Source organism: Lytechinus variegatus, chromosome 13 (genome assembly GCF_018143015.1).
Source record: "Lytechinus variegatus isolate NC3 chromosome 13, Lvar_3.0, whole genome shotgun sequence".
NCBI lineage: Eukaryota > Metazoa > Echinodermata > Echinoidea > Temnopleuroida > Toxopneustidae > Lytechinus > Lytechinus variegatus.
The window spans coordinates 24166683-24184571 of record NC_054752.1 but is presented as its reverse complement, the minus strand read 5'-3'; the positions used below and the strand labels follow the sequence as shown (position 1 = coordinate 24184571).

At 37.3% G+C, this 17889-nt stretch overlaps 1 protein-coding gene across 1 annotated transcript in view; it reads left to right on the top strand.

The window, feature by feature from the left end:
- Window positions 1-17889, top strand: part of LOC121426085 (sushi, von Willebrand factor type A, EGF and pentraxin domain-containing protein 1-like) — a 63191-nt gene that overhangs the window by 4789 nt on the left and 40513 nt on the right. Inside the window, exons 2-14 of the mRNA XM_041622232.1 lie at window positions 1793-1849; window positions 4494-4623; window positions 5488-5603; window positions 7550-7744; window positions 8702-8890; window positions 9746-9997; window positions 10679-10864; window positions 11308-11502; window positions 12457-12654; window positions 13369-13575; window positions 14123-14329; window positions 16086-16189; window positions 16673-16838. Coding sequence (XP_041478166.1) covers window positions 1793-1849; window positions 4494-4623; window positions 5488-5603; window positions 7550-7744; window positions 8702-8890; window positions 9746-9997; window positions 10679-10864; window positions 11308-11502; window positions 12457-12654; window positions 13369-13575; window positions 14123-14329; window positions 16086-16189; window positions 16673-16838 — 2202 coding nt within the window. The remainder of the gene's footprint in view (window positions 1-1792; window positions 1850-4493; window positions 4624-5487; window positions 5604-7549; window positions 7745-8701; window positions 8891-9745; window positions 9998-10678; window positions 10865-11307; window positions 11503-12456; window positions 12655-13368; window positions 13576-14122; window positions 14330-16085; window positions 16190-16672; window positions 16839-17889) is intronic.

Sequence of the window (17889 nt, the reverse complement as noted above, 5' to 3'; positions counted from 1 at the left end):
TATGCATATACAGTATTGCATTTTGTTTTGCAATTTATCTGAATGCAGGATAAAAGAGCACTGTATAGTAAATTCCGGGCTCACGTGCATAGGTGCCGTGGCCGGGAATAGAACCACGGATTTTCAAACGTCTTGTCAGGCACCTTAGACCACAGTGCACCAGGGGGGGGGGGTTGACATCCCCAATTTCGCCCTCACCCCACCTCATGCATCCGACACCACTGATCAGATGTATGATCACTTCCTCGGCGAAATCAATTACATGTAGATATCATCAGACGTGATGATGTGTTTCCCTTCGGATTTACCGTTGGTATTTACTAAGGACCGCGGAACGGTTTTGAAAGTGGGAGGGGTCTGAGCCAAGAGTGTGTGAGGGGCTGAAAAAGAATCACAATCAGATGAAAATTTATATATTTTGTACGAGATTTTGGAAAGGTGTATTTGTGTGTGTGTGTTTTGAGCCGCTGAAGCTTACCCAATCCATCTCCCCGTTTCCGCGGCCCCTCTTTATTTGACTTTTTTCTACCTTGCTTTTAAATTTTTGTTCTTACAGGGGGTAACTACTGTCAGATCTTAATTTGATTTAGATTCATTTCATTCTTATTGCATTTCATGACGGTTTCGTTTTGTACATGTATCCTTTAATTCGGATCAACTAGCTGCAGAAAGTTCCATCCATCGTCTTGAATGTTGCATGGTTGATGTTCACAATTGGCTGACTTCTTACTCTCTTAAGTTGAATCCAGCCAAATGTGGATTTCTTCTTTTTGACTCTTAAGTACAGCTTAGTAAAATCCACATCGACTCTATCTCATTTTCTGGCCTCACTGTAAATTTGTCAAGTTCTTGTCGCAATCTCGGGATAGTTTTTGATTCTCACATGACAATGTCGAATCACATTTCTTTTATTCGTAGATCAGTTCGCTACCAATTGCGAAATATTGGTTTAATTAGGAAATACTTGTCTCGACTGGCCTTAGAATAATTGGTTCACGCTTCAATTTCGTTACGTCTCGATTTTGGAAACTCCCTTTTATTCAATCTACCACAGATTCAAAGTTCAGAAACTTCAAAATGCTGCCGCTCGCATCGTTTCTCTATCCACCAGGCGCACTCACATTACTCCTATTTTAAGATCCTTACATTGGCTCCCTGTAAAACAGCGTATTATGTTCAAGATTGTGTTGATTTAACTTTCCATCGTGCTCATGGCGCATCTCCCCAGTACCTTATCTCACTGATCAAAAGTTATACCCCTTCAAGATCCTTACGTTCCTACTTTTCCAATTCTCTTGTTACCCCCAAAGTTCCCAAAACCTGGGGTGAAAGATCATTTGTTTACTCATCCTCTAAGTTATGGAATAGCCTCCCTCAAAACATCAAACAGTGCTTGACTTCTGAAACTTTCAAAAATTACCTCAAAACATTTCTGTTCAATTCTTAATTACTTTTATAATTTCCTAAAATCGCCTTGAGCACTCTACAGATTCGATTTGGCGCGATATAAGTCTAATTATTATTATTATTCATTTGTTTCTTTCTGATTTGGTATCGTAGTTGATTTCGTTTTATTTTTAACTTGTGTAATTTCCTTTTTATTTGTAATTTTCAAAATTATATCTTTGTGTACTGTGTGCGTGCATTGCATTTATCACTAATATACCACAAACATAAACATAATGTTTTCAAATCGTACTGTCATCCTCGCTAAATGTGTTATATAAGCGCTACTTTTTATTAGTATGATATCATCATAATATAATTTATTGTTTTATTTCCGTTGTTTTAGATGCATTTTGGAGGAGAAGAAGAAGAAGACGAAGAGCAACGCCTATAGTAGAACAGGGTATGTCACTTTCCTTGTTCATCTTTCTAAGTCCCTTTTGGCCCACTATTCTCAACGCTTTCTCTCCTCTAAAATTCTCTCTCTTCTTCTTCTTTTTATTCTTCTTTTAACATATATATATATATATATATATATATATATATATATATATATATATATATACATTATGAGAAAGAAAATTCTCCATTAAAATCGCTGTTATCTGATTAGAAATCAGAAAAGGGACAATCTAACGAAAGTGGGGGGCTGAAACCTACCCACTGTCAGAAAATTTCTATTGCACCCCCCCCCCCCAACAAAAAAAATCCTGCAGCAGAGTCTCGAGAACACCTGTAATCTTACTGCACTGTCATGACTGTGTAATCTTACATACATTTGTGAAAAAATACAGATAATTGGTTTTTGGTGTATGCAAACTTACAAATTTATTGTAAGAAAACTGCCCCCAGATTTTTTAAACAGACCTGTTCTGTATATTTTTAGAAAAGTTGTATAAAGAAATCTTTCCTGTTATAACAATTTACAGAATGATTTGGTTACTTCTTTCTGTAAAAATCTGTTTTTTTTCTTCTGTAAAATCTTTTCTAACAGTGTACTGTATGTTAATGGGAATGATTAACATCAACGAAAACTAACAGATTGCTTGATTTATGGACCCCGATATACCAACAACATGATCAACCTTTACCAATGGGAAAAACATTATTCAAGCTACAGGAGAATGTTCAATGTTGTACCTTGCAATTCGTCCGATTCATCTAATAATAATGATAATGACTTCGATGAATAATTTCAGAGATAAAAAATAAAAATCTATAGATTATCTTCTCCTATCAATCATCCTTCCATATGGAGGTTGGGATGACACTTTCTATTTTTTTTCTTGGGGGGGGCACACAAAAAGCAAAACAAGAAAACAGTCATCATTTAAACATCGGAAACTATCGCTCTCAATACTCACTTCTAGGAGGGTACAAATTCAAACTGGTTATGTTTATGTATCAGATTTGGCCTGGGAAGGGGGGGGGGGGGGTTGGTTGCGTGCTCCCTGTACCCCCATCCTTGGATGTACACATGGATGAAAGCAAACTTTCTATTTTTCCGGTTTCACCAGCTCGTTTTTATGGCGAAAAAAGTAAAATTGAAAATACCCTAATCCTGACAGACTATTATGGAGACGGATGTGTGAGATGAGCTCCGGAAACCAGTCCAGGTTGTTTAAAGATCAATAAAAAATTTCGTTCTTTGTTGTCGAATGTATCTGATAAATGTGCGATTTGATCATGGTAGGTAATATACATGTAGTAGCACAATGATAATAATCAGGAAATGATATCAAAATCTAACTGTCACGTAAATCACATTATAACCCTCAACGCTTAAAGTGATGGTCCGGGCCGAAAGTTTTTATGACTTAATAAATAGAGTAGAATTCACTAAGCAAAATGCCGAAAATTTCATCAAAATCGGATAAGAAATAACATTAAAGTTATTGAATTATAAAGATTAGCAATATTTAGTGAAACAGTCGTCATTAAAATTCATTAGGTTGGCTGATGATGTCACATACCCACTTTCCGTTTTCTTATTTTATTGCATATATATTTTTTTTCATTATTTCATACTTCTGTGAATAAGTCTCCCTTATAATGAAATAAGTTTCAGCAAGACATTTCTAATACACTAACTCAGTTGTTAACCCTTTTTCTAGTTCTTGGAGGAAAAAATTTGAAAAACCTAATTTTATATGATAAAATGCAAAAGAACAAGCGGGGATGTGACATCATCAGCCCACCTAATGAATATGTGACGACTGTTCTTAAGCTATAATTACTTTCAGCCCGGGCAATCCCTTTAAGTTTGGTGAAAGGGCTGTTTGGTATATTTTAATCTACATGATCTCATGATCATGTATGTGACAAAATTACTGACTTTCTGTGAAAAAAGCAAGCAACTCTGTAGATTTTATTTCTTTGTAAATGAGAAAACATGTAATGGTTTTATGTGGAAAAATAGAGTTACTTTAGAAATTCGGGGGGGGGGGGGTATGTGACTCCAATTCATTTAGCATCATGTAGAGCACAAGGAAATTACCTCAAATTAAGAAGAAATTCAGCTGTCCTCTCCTTCACCCTCCCAAGTAATTCATAACTAGCAAGATAAAAAATAACACATTTTTACTCAGTTCTTAGATGAGAATCATCCTTGAAATTGAATGGCATCATAATAAACAGGTCTAATGGAGGAACCTATAACATACTGAAGGAGGACCAACGACTATGTTTGGTCTCTCATTTAGCGTTATAAATAGGAGGCCTTAAAATAGACTGTTGGGGTGAAGACTTGTCATACAGAAAATAAAACATTCTATAATTTTATTAAGAGAGAGAGTAATGTGTTTTGATTTCTTAAGTAACCCTTGTGCTACTTTGTATCATAGCAATCGTGATATGACTGTATTAATGGAGTAGTGAATCATTCAAGTGGGCCTCAATACGAAACTACACTGCTTAGAATATTGCATTATGGGATAGGAACCTGACCAGATTCGGTTAGTAACGGACTTGAGGTTGTGCTATAACAAGCAAGGCTACATGTTCGTATTTGCGTTAAATAAATATTTTTGTTCTTCTCTCGAAAACAGACACAACGCCACCAGTGTTCAACATCGAATGCCCCGTATCCCTTGGGACATTTCGCACGGCCTCTGTTCCCTTTCGTGTCACGTGGTCTGAACCTACTGCTACAGATGGCTCTATAGCAGCGACGGTTGAGTAAGAACCCTCAAATATTAACTTGTACAAAAACGTATCAATGGGGCTGATAGCGCGATGGAGGGGGGTCATAGCAAGGCATTTTATTTAATTTCGCACACACTTAAAAATAACTATGCAAATAAACTAAAGAAATAACAATATCGAATAAATCTCGGTTTCCATTTTATTTCTTTTTAAATACAAAGTGGAACAGGGAGTACTATGGTCAACATATCCGCCACAACGTTTTTAAAATGTGTACCAAAATGTCGAAAATGATTGTCTGCGTTTTTTTTCTGTTCTTTTTTATTTCGTCTTTTTTAATGGTAAGAGCATCTTAATTTAGTGGCCGCGGAACCGAGGATTCAGCACACCCAACACTTTTTTTTTCTAAAAAAACAAAAACAGAAAACACACACACATACAAATGACTGTCTGAATTCATTTCGTATGGTCAACCCCCCCCCCCTCCCCCCTTCTTCAAAATCGTTTCGCGGTCCTTTTATTTCATCTCAACAATGCCAAACCCTCCGGGCAAACCCTGTATCTTTTCTTCTCTTCTCCCCCGGCCCTCTCCCCATTCTCCTCTCTCTTTCTCTCCCTCTCCCTCTCGCTTCCTCTCCCTTTCACTCTCTTTCTTCTACCTTCACTCTCTCACCCATTTGTCTTCCACTTTCCATATTCCTGGGGTGTGTCTCATGAAAGTTGTCAGCACTGACTGAATTGTCGGTGCTGGCAATTTCAGTGTTATCCTTGGTTTTGATTGGCTGTGTGAGGCACTTTCCTCTGACTGTTACTATGGTAACTGTCGGAGAAAGCCAACTTGTCAGTGCTGACAACTTTCATGAAACGCTCCCCTGATTTTTTTCTCCCTGGTTACAGCCGTCTTGGTAGTGCACCCGGGACTTCATTTTCAGAAGGTCATCATACGATCACGTACCAGGCACGGGACAATGTACCTAACTATAGCCAGTGTGCAGTCATGTTTGAAGTCACTTGTAAGTTCACATTGTCATAAGTTATTCATTCATTTCCTATACAAATTCAATAGTCTGACGAATAATATTTTGATCATTATTCATATTTCTTAAGTAAGTAAATATTTTTTTTTTAACTCAAATAATCAAAATCAAATAATTTTACGCTTGTTATTATGGAAACATTGTCATAAGCAGGCAAAAAGTAGAAAACGAAGGCATGTAGTCAGAATTTAAGAAAACAAATAATTATAATATCGTACTCGTTTTTGTGGTATACATTCGACTCGAATATTGCAGTGTAGGCCTATCAACCAATAGCAAGTTGAGTTTGAGGGCCTTTCTTAATGAACGAGATAATATCAATAAATTTATTTTTCGAAATATAATCCTTGATTACTTTTTAGACGTGATGCTATAGGTGACTTGCGTCCCGATTTTCGTAGAAAACCTGTCGGTCGATGGCCTAGCTAGATCGAGGGAGGGGGTCGTTTGGATGGAATGACATAACCAACTTTCAAATAATAAATGCCGACCCATCCAAACCTTTGTATTGATGTATAATTTATATTCCTAAATCTGTTATCAAAAGGGCTAGCTCATAGAGATATTCTGTTCCATTTTCCTGATCCTATTTGAATTAATCAAAAATATCATAGGGTTTTTTTATTAGACCAGCACATATTATTTTAATATTAGCATTACCATATTGAAAGAATGTTTATCTGAACATGTTATCCTGTATAATGATATTGTATTGACTATGCATGTATATTGATTTGCCTGCCGACCTGTTTCCGCACCTGCCATGCTCCTCTTTGCACCTCAAATTGTACCTGCACACCCTTTCTCTCTCCCTACATTTGTCTCTCTGTTCCTCCCTCATAATCACAATTATTGTAACCATGTTGTTATTTTTTTATATTATTTTTACTGTTATTACTAGTATCATTTATTCTAATTTGGTTCACTCTTTCGTTGTTACCTTCGATATGTTGTATAGCCTCCTTTTAAACTGTCTTCCGTCTCTCCTTTATACTATAGTTTTGTAATATACGTATAGAAACTAAGTTACGGGGGCTTTCCTCCCATACAAGCTTCGCTTTTTTAGCAAGCCCCTCCGTTCTGTTTTATATAGTTATTATAGTCGAAGTTACTTTAATTTGCATTAGTTCTCATTGTTTATACCTTATTTCGATTGATGTTGTACTTTAAATTTGACTATGTATTGTTTGATTTTGTTGTGCTTGCTTTGTGAACGGAAAATGAATAAATCTTAATCTAAATCTAAATCTAAAAAATATCATATATTCAGGCACTTGATCGTAGAGTTATCTGTGTGTGACTTTTATGTAATCTTTGGTAGATGATAAGTTCCCGATACTGTAGGGCCTACATTATGATCAAAACTCGAAAAAAAAACATTTTCCGTTATTTGAGGCAGTGGGGGAATGACAAGAATTTTCAGGGGGGTTTATGTTGCGTATTGGGCAAAATTTATTTCAAAACAAGTTGCAAGCGAGCAAAAATTTCGACATGTTTATAATACAAAAAAAATCAAATGTGATAAATTTTGACATAATATTTAGACAATAATATAGCATTTCATTATCAGTTCTTTTTTTTTCTTTTCTCTCCTTACTCTCTTTTTTTCTTTTCTCTCCTTACTCTCTTTTTTTCTTGGTCGGGATTTGTATGCCACAAATTTCAGGACTGATATATATAGAAACAATTATATGACCTACATCTCACAAATTACACGGGGACACTGCTAGCGCCATCGCAATGACGAGGCAAGCGGCCAAAGTTATAAGGGCCTACGGGATTCTTGGATATTTTCTGCCAAAACGGAGGCCTTCTAATATCTGCCATATGTGATGTCACAGTTACGGTCAACAGTCTTTCTTCTTTCATTCTAAACTGAATCTACAGTGATAATTTGATACTGATATTTCGTTATTCCGCAGTGATCAAATGTAGCGCCATCGGCCATTTGGACCGCGGGTACGTTTCTTGTACAGAGGGTAATCTGGTTGGATCCACCTGTCGCTATGCATGTTTTCAGGGGTACACTCTCGTTGATGGTGTGGCCGATCGAGTGTGTTCTGAAAATAGACGATCCCAAACAGCGGACTGGACCGGGTCCCAACCAAGATGTGTTGGTGAGTTTCATGATAGGTCTCACGCTCGATGTAATGTGTGATTGATTACAAGAGAAACCGGGATAAACGTGTATACAACCTTAGATAAGAATTAAGTTTGATCTTTCATATGGGCAATATTGTTTTACAACTACATAAGTAGTCTGCTGATAAGTACCTTTATTAAAATGTGGGAGTGGTAAGATTAAATATAGGAGATGAACAATTTTAAAACATGTTCGTGTAAGGGGTAGGGGTTAAGCCTCGTGAAATAGGCAAACACAACATTTCAACTTGGCATTTCTCTTTTGTATGTAGAGGAAGTAAATTAGAAACTACCTGCAATTTAGCAGCACTTTTTCAAATACGGATGTTTATTAGTGCATGGTAATACAAGCTTAATCAAACCTGTAATGCTGTAATTTAGTGGTAGTGTTTAATGTCATCATCATTTATTTAATAGCCTAGTCTAAAATGAATATGATACGATAGGCTCATTTTCATATTGCTCTTACTAGAAAAGTTGTTTCACATTAACATCTACGAAAATATATACTGTTGTTAGCTTGACAGTTAATTTACCTATCTGGTCTTGCTACCTTCCAAATCTCTATTCTAAATCTTCTTTGTAAAAGCTAATAACTAACAGATAAAAATACATAGATAGGCCCGCATAAAACAAAGAATGTATAAAAAATGTTCATCAAATGAATTAAAGTGAGGAAATGGTCGAAAAAGAAAGAAAAGAGGCCAACCCATTGCAAAAGTAACACATAACAAAATATCATGTGGGCAAATTGTCAGGGGGTCAATGGAACTCTATTACACTTGGGGAAATGGGCCCATCTATTTCTTTGTCATCGTTCATGCAGCTCTGCTTTTGCTTAGAACATTCATTTTCTCATCTTTCTTAGATGATATTAGCAGTATCGTTAAACAAATATTTATTTTTCCTTTTCTTCTTTTTTTATAATTCAGAAATGACTTGCTCAGATGATGTTGTTTCCTCTCCGCCTGAGAAAGGTAGCGTCTCCTGTACTCAGAGTAATCTGTTCCAGAGTGTGTGCTCCTATTCCTGTGATGAGGGTTATTCGATTCCACCGGGTCAGACCAGGGACCGGGTCTGTACCTCGTCAGGCTGGACTGGGTCTAAACCAGAATGTCAAGGTAGTTATGATAAGGACAAAGTGGATCAATGACCACATAGACCCTATGTGTGCTCATATTCTTGTAATGAGGGTTATACTATACAACCAGGTTTGATCTGGACTAGGAACAGCATCTGTACCTCTTCAGGGTGAACCAGCTCTAAACCAGAATGTCAAGGGAGTCATGATAAGAAACCCTATCAAAAGTCAGAGCTGCATATTTTCCCACAGGAATCCTGCAAGAAGTGATCCCCATATTTCATCATAGTCAAAACAAAGGGAATGTGAAAAAGATGCATATTGCCTCAATAGTAGGATTCCTGCAATAAGGCAAAGTGCAGACTTTTGACAATGAAGTTGCCTAAGTAGAAAGTGCATGACCACATAGGGCAATGTGTTTTCCTATTATGATGAGCATTTTACCACCAGGTCAGACTATAGGGAAAAGATCTGTACTTCATCAGGCTGGACCCAGTGGGTGTTCACAGTTTGGAGTTTTTGAGCCACTTTATAAACAACTGGTGATCCTTTCTTATGAACTAAATCAATACTAAAGAAAGGGTCCATGATCTCTTGTAAAGTTGCTCGTAATTTCTAAGCACCTTTATGAAAACCCACCTAAACCGAAGTGTTATTCTGAGAACAAAGAGCCATGATTCTAGGTATGTCCCGATGTATGCTGCTATTTCTGTGATGAGGGTTGTACTATGTCACAGGGTAAGATGAGTGACAGGGGTGTGTACCTTGTCAGGCTTATTTAGATATGAACGTTTTGGATTACATAACATAAGTACTTTCAGTTTTTCATTTGTTACTTGGGTCATTTCTTAGAGAATTATATTGATTGTAAATGCATTCTTTTTTGTTTTTGCAGACACGACAGGGCCTAGTTTTGAAGACTGCCCACTATCTCAGAACATTTACGCAGAGGACCGGCAGGAGAGTGGGAGAGCATCCTGGTCCACTCCCACAGCCGTTGATAACTCCGGTGCGACCATTACAGATATCACTCATGACGGCCCTGCCCCAGGGACAGACCTCCCCCAAGGTCATTATGTAATCACCTATACAGCACGAGATCAGGACGGGAATGAGGGGAGCTGTGTATTTACAGTGACTGTCCAAGGTTAGTAAACAGTTTTTGAACCATATGACAGTAAAATGCCAGTGGGTCTACAACTTCTTTATCTAGCTGGTGGAGGTGCTGTGGCTCAGTGGATAAGTCTCCAGGCATTGCACCACAAGGTCTGGGGTTCAAATCCCACCACAGCACTTGCTTCCTTTGGCAAGGCATTTATCTACATTTGCCACTCTTCACCCAGGTGCAGTAAATAGTTACCTGATGGGAAGGAATTCCTTGTATGCTCGAGCGCCCGATCAGGGTAGCCTTGCTAAAGCTGGGGTTATAGTATGCAGCGCTTAGAAACATTCGTATTAAGCGCTATATAAATGTTGCTTATTATTATTTGTTTTACCTTGAATTTGGTCTAATTGTATTTTAGCCCATTTTACCATTTGTCTTTTTTCCAGTTAAGCTATATTCATTTTGTCTAATACTTTTATCCACTAGTCTAACACCACTAATTGTATATGAACCATATTTTTAATTTGACAAAGTAGAAAGTAGAATGAAGATGAAGTTAAGCTAACTGGACATTAGATTAACTTGTTTTGCAATTCTTAGGATGTCACCTGTATGGCAGACGTGTAAATATTATTGATTTGATTTCCTTAGATGTTCATTTAAGAGTAATTTTTCAATGATAAGCTTTTATTAATGATTATTTCATTTCTTCTTTTTATAAAGTCATACGTTGCTCCACCATGCCAATCACTCCTGGTCTTATTGTCGATTGTAACCATGGTAATCTCCGAGGCTCAACCTGTCAGTTCACCTGTAGTCATGGTTACAGTCTCCAAGGACCTAGGTCATCATCGTGTCAAAAAGATCGTTTCTCAGGAGTGTGGACATCCCAGCCTCCAACATGTGAAGGTTTGTTTCTTTTTTTTTAATAGTTCAAAGCCACCTGCACATCAAATGAAACTAATAAGATGCAATTTTTAATGAAACACATTTTGGATTAAATACATGTATGAAAGGTGCAAGAGGTGAAATTACTTTAAATAAATTTAAAGTTTGACATGCTAGGAATCCTTAAGTCAGAATTTTGCTTAGAATAAGCAGTCACGAACAAAAATATTTCCTTTAGATGAATAGTCCCTTCAATATAAAACACATTAAATACCTATTATATTTTTAGGTAAATCTTGGTTATTGTAATATTTTTTAATGAAAAATCATTGTATTCACCTTTTACATTATCCTGATGTAATGTAGTTTTACTTAAATTGCAAACATTTAGTAAAAAAATAATCATATCCACTGCAAATATTCAATTTTGGGTTTTGATGTGAATTTTTTTCTTCATATTCTAGAGCTTCAATGCCCATCACTGGATCCCCCAGAGAATGGTGTATTTCTCAACGGTAGAGATTGCCTTACATCCTACGGCTCGTCCTGTTACTTTGACTGCCTGCCTGGCTTCAGTATCACTAACAATGTGCTTCGGTGTTCCGCACATGCAGGAAGTGATGAGGCATTCTGGGAAGGAAATATTCCAGTGTGTGAAGGTACATGCATGTGTATATTTCTCTGTTATGTTCGGTATACACTACTTTCTAAATGCAAAGGAGCTAATCTTGTGCCTCATCACTCTCCTTTTGGGGTAAGATGAGGGACCAGTCCTGATGGAGTGACATTTCAGTCTTTCAAGAGTGAATTTTCACCTCTTTTGGCATGAAAGTGTAACAAAAAATGCACACTTTCACTCCCAAAAAAGGGAAAAACCTACACTGGAAAGACCAAAATCTCACTCCATCAGGACTGGTCCCTCATCTCAGTCTGAGAGGATTGTGTTGACCAGTTGAGCTCCTTTGCATTTAGAGAGTAGGTAAGAAATTACACTTGAAACCATCTGAATGATCTTTACATGTAACTATCATGTCACAAATGCCTTTGGAAGTGCAATGAGATGTTAGATGATGATGTGAAACGTGCTATTATCATGATGATTCTCAACTTCAACACTTGGTATATGAAACTAATTGATTATACTTTATAATTTTTCTGTTAATAATCAGGAGCAAGTTGGCTTCGGTAAACCATCTGCCTGTTGAAACAAAGATTTTATGCTCAATTTCATTCATCAGTGGTGTGTTAAACTGCCCCTCGCTTGGTTCATAAATATGTGACAGAGGAAAACACTCTGTCTCTTGGATAGGATGTTGAAATGAAGTCCCAGTGCAGAGGAAAGTTTCCATCTTTGCCCATTAGGAACCCTTTCAACTATTGGTATAAATATATATTGAGAAAATCCTGAATTAGGGGTCCACCTAAACACCCTCAATCAGTTACGTCAGGCCTATATCAGGAGGAGAGACCACAGGACATAGTGATTAAGTTCAATTTTCTCCTCCCAGCCATAGATGATACCAAACAAATCATAACAATAACAACTTTTCCGTATCGATGTCAGTCATATAAATGTTTAAAATTGGGAGGTTTTTTTTTTAATATCATAACAGTTGAAACATGTGACAGGCCAAGCATTGATGGACCACTGGAAGTGCCTGATAATTCCTCGCTATGTGGAACAGAGGTTCAAATCCCTGCTGGAATGGAATGTGAATTTGAGTGTACCCAAGGATACTTTATTCAGGGAGAAGCTCTGTCAATGTGTGGTCTCACTGGATCGTGGCAAAACCCTCTCCCAACCTGCAAAGGCAAGTTATTCTCTGGGCACTTAAACCGCTGTGAACTGAACCCTCATTTTATGTTGACTGGAGTGTATTGAAAGTATACCTTCGCTCGAATGGGTAAACGGGTATTGTAAGAAAATATATGCAATCAATTATAAATTTCTGATTCAACTTTACAATGGTTGATCAATTTAAGCTGTAGCTAATCACCTTGCAATTCTTGTTGCAAGGACCAGATCACCAATCAGTCACAAATTTGAAATTTATTGCAAGATGTGTGTTTGCGGAATCAGGAAAGCCAAATAAACTGGCATACGATCTTAAGTTTTCTTGCAATTAACAAATTAGTTCACTGAGAAATTTTGAACCAAGCTGCAAGCAAAAGTCATTCTTTATAGGATGCCATTCTTCAGATATAAATTTTGTTATATGATTTATTTATGACTGATAATGAATTACCTTTTGCCGTAATTTATGACAAATTTAATTTCACAATCTTTTACTATTCAAAATATCAATAAATAAATTTTAGGGGTCTATTCATGTAAAAGTAGGCTTAATCTTGGGGTCTTTGTAAGTAATAGTACAATTCATTCAGAAATTGTATCCCAGTGGATTGCAAGATGAAAGGAAGTTTCCTCAATGCCTCAGCTTTGCTTTGCTTTATTTAAAATAGTCACGACTACTTTTTGGCCCATAGATCTAATCATCTTTATTATTTTGTTTTCCATCTGGCAGCTGTCACTTGCCAATCAAGTAATTTACCGGCTCCTCTGCATGGGGGTAAGAGTGGGTGCCCCCATGATCGAGAGCAGTTTGGTTCTGTATGCTCTCTCTACTGTGATGTTGGCTATGAGGCAAGTGAACCGACACCTGTTAGGAGGGTGTGTGAGGATGATGGCCAAGGAGCCGGGGTCTGGAGTGGAGGTCCTATATCTTGTTCAGGTTAGTTTGTATACTAGTAATTCTCATCAGGGTGAACTCGGATTACTCTCTTTGTGGTGATGTTGAGATGATGGGTATAATGGGTATGATGATGATGATGATGATGATGACTATGATGGTGATGATGATGATGGTGCTGATGCTGAGATGATGGGTATGGTGGTGATGATGATGATTATCATAGTGTTATGATGATGATTATGATGGTGATGATGGTGATGTTATGATGATAATCATGGTGATAATGATGGAGGTGATGATGATGATGGTGATGATGAAAATGATGGTGTTACAATGATGATCATGTTGATGTTTCTAGTGTTAATGGCAATGATTAAATGATGCCAGTGTCTATGATGATGATCACGATGATTATGGTGATGATGATGAATACAATAATAACAAATGTGGTTAAAACAAATTACATAAAAAGGCACAGATTTTTCTAATCACTGTATACCAGTGAACAAATGAAAATCCTAACGATTTATTAATGGCACTGGCTTAAACATCTCTTACAGTTTTTCTTATGACATTCTCAATCTAGTTGTCCAGTGCCTTCCGCTGGAGGTCCCATCCCATGGCTACGTGGAGAGCTGCCAGCTCGCAGACCAAGCTGAGGATCCCACCCAGAGACAGTCCTATGGCACTACCTGCGTTACCCTCTGTAGTCCGGGATACACCCCTATCGGAACTACTACAAGACGCTGTATGGCTAATGGACAGTGGGATGGTGTGCCTCAGACTTGTGTTGGTATGTTGGTCCTTTTCAGTTGCTCCGGCGACAATTGCTCTGATGGAAAATCTGCATGGTAACCAAACATAAAACCTAACCCCCAAAACTAAATAAACCCTAATCCTTATCTTTACATTATTCTGAACCGGGGAACTATATTACAATCCTCCATGACCCTATCCCTATTCCCTCTGAGCTATTGAGACAGGAGCAAATGTTGCAGGAGAATAAGTCATGTTACCTGGTTTGTACATCATTTTACGTCATGGCCTGTAACATATGAACATGTAGGATGAATTGCAAATATGGAATAACCACCCTGACTGGTCCCTGACAGGATTTTTGACAGCACTTTTGCAACGATGATCTTGATAGATCATTGACCTTCTGTGATTAGCCACAGACTCTTATGTAATGGACACTAATTAAGCTGGGTCCTGTAACACAAAGTTTAGCGATTAATCATACACTTGATTTTCATAATTGCACATTCTAGTCAATGCAATCAATCGTTGAAAAAAATGTTTTGCAATGATTGCGAAGCTGTGCGTTACGGAACACCAGGGCTCCGTAACACAAAGGTCAGCTATAAATCGCTAATGACCAATGACCAATCAAGATCATTGTTGCATGTGCATTTTGCTCATTAGGCTGACTTGGAACCAATCACAATTTTCCTGCCATATTTGATAGCGATTAATCAAGTTAATGAAACCTGTCTATCAAGACCCCCAAAGAAGTTGTCTTTGTGAACAAGCAGAGTTTTCATCTGTTTAATTCTTTTTTCAGTGGAGACTGCTGTTTATTGACAAGCGGTCTTCCCATACAGTTGATGTACATGTGTAGAAACATCTCCTACAGTACACCCTTCCATAGAAATTAAAAATATACAATGGAAATAAAATTGTAATAAAATACACGTTTGTAATTATGATTGCATTTGCAAACCCCGCAACTTTAAGGTATTATGTGTTCCTCGACAAGGGCAATAGATGTTAGTGAATAGTTTTCCATTTAGAAAGTATGAGATTTACATAGGGTTAGAAATTATCACTTCTACTGTATATTTCTTTGCTTGTTTTACTTTTCACCATGCAAAATAGTATTCAAACTGATGGGAAAGAGCGTGGTATATTTGCAGATATTAGGAACAATTTTTTTTAGTGTATAGTCCCCTGAATAGCACGGTTTAAAGGGCCCAGCAACTGACAAATCATGGGGAATTGAATCAATACAAAATATGCAAAGGCCAATTGACTTGCATAGTATAATCCGTCCGTCATGAGCACCCTTCAGACTAATGAGGTAAAAGTTCAGACAACACCAATTTGACCAAAATCATGATGATTATTTACGTCGGATCATCGCAGTTCCAGTTTTTAACAATCCCAATTCCTATACTCATAGCAGGTCTCTTGATAATGAACCAAAAGAAATAACCTCTGTTAAGTTACATGTTTCAAAGTGAAAATATGCACTTTACTTCTGGTTGGTACTAACTATTGCTCTCCTATAGACCTCCCAGACATGCCGGCGTCTATTATATAACATCCCCAGGCATGCAGCCGAGTGAAAGACTTGAATCCCTTCTTTTTTTTTAGATTAGCCTTTATTTCCCCATGATTTGTCAATGAAAGGTCGCTTTAAGTAGATTAGGGCTTGAAGTAATGCATTCAAAATTTTGTTTTGAGCACAGAAACAAAACTATATAGCTACCTGTAGATTAGACATAAATACCAATTTACTTATTGATTGATTTTATTACTTGGTATAGATGTGACAGCTCCAAACCTCCTCTGTCCTCCTGATACTGTCATTTATGCTGACCCTGGCCGGACAGTGGGCACAGTCAACTGGGATCAATTTGAACCTATTCAGGTACGTTACCAAGGTTAATGATTGGTCCAATTGGTATCAAATTTCGATACCCAGTCGCACCATAATGGTATGTCTACAAGCATTTGCACTCATGTCCGTGTACCCTAATTCAATTGAAGGTTTATTGAAACAGGAGTTGAAGTTTACCCAATTGTCAAATTTGTCAAAAGACTAAAAAAATGTATATTTGACGAAACTGAAATACACAAAAGGTCTTTCACATCAAAACCAATGAAGTGTGAAATGAATTGATGCAAAAACATGGGGCACAATTTATTTGTTCATTATGAAAATGTTTTTATGTAAATAAAACAAATTTTCAGCTTTTCGCAATCAATTTTGTTTTTTACTTGTGCGCTTTCATCTACAATTTGACAGTCTCCATCAAAACAAAATTGATTGTGGAAAGAAGAAAAATTGTTTTGAGTTCTACCAAACAGATGAATCTCTTTATGGATATTCTTTATGATTTTAACCACACAGGCCACTGATGCTGGGCTAACGATAACAGCCCAGCTGGAGAGCATTGATTCTAATCCTGTTGGATCCAAACCAACCTCTCTCACAGAAGGGGAACATTCCCTTATCTACAGAGCTACGGATGCTGCAGGAAATACAGATACATGCTCTTTTGACCTCCAGGTCAAAGGTAAATATTCATCGACCAAGAGTTTTTGCACCAGATCCCTTGGTCGGCCATTGACTCTCTCTGTACTCATAACAATAATAATAATAATAATAATAGCGGCATATTTACCCAGGGTAGCCACTTCAGTTCCGAAAACTGTTCTCCCATCGGACCCTGCTATTATTACCCCGGCTTTAGCACGGCTACCTTGATCGGGCGCTCGAGCATTCGAGGAATTTCTTCCTACCGGGTACCCATTCACCTCACCTTGGTCAAGTGCAGCTCAAAGTGGGTAAATTTCTTGTTGAAGGAAATTATGCCATGGCTGGGATTCCAACCCATGACCCTCTGTTTCAAAGTCCGAAGACTAATCCACTGGGCCACAACGCTCCACTCATTCATCACACACATTATACTCTTACTGTATCTGCTTCAAAATACTGGAATGATATGCCACTTTCAATTGGGCATTCAATTCTTTATTTCATTTCCATTCAATCATAATACAAAGAACATGCAATATTAATCATATACAAATTAATAGATTGAGAGATTAACAGATTTTTAAAATAAAAGCAGTATAAAATAGGGCACATGGAAGTGACTCTATGTTTCCATTAATATCCATTTTTCAGAAAATTACATCAAGTTTGAATTAAAGCTGCAATTCTTTATTGTCTAGCCTGAACAAAGTTTGGCCAAGACCTAGTTGCCACTTTTAGTGCTAGTCTGTGTGAATAAATAATGAATAAATGTTAGTTGACTGATTGATGGTTGATTTCAGCAATTACCAATGTGCATTTTATTTAAAAAGTATGTTCACATCTAATATAGATCAAACAAATATGCATTTTCCGGGGATCTTTTTTTATTTTTCCATGGCTCTTTTGGGCATTTTTGGACAAACGCATCTCAAACCCCTGAGTAATTTTTCTCCTGTTCTGAATGCATTCATTATATGAATTAATCATCCAGTGAGATTAATGGGAAATAAATAATGAGATTAGGGGAGCTATGTGGTCCAGTGGTTCTGACTCCCGCTTTTCAATCAGTAGGTTACAGGTTTGAATCC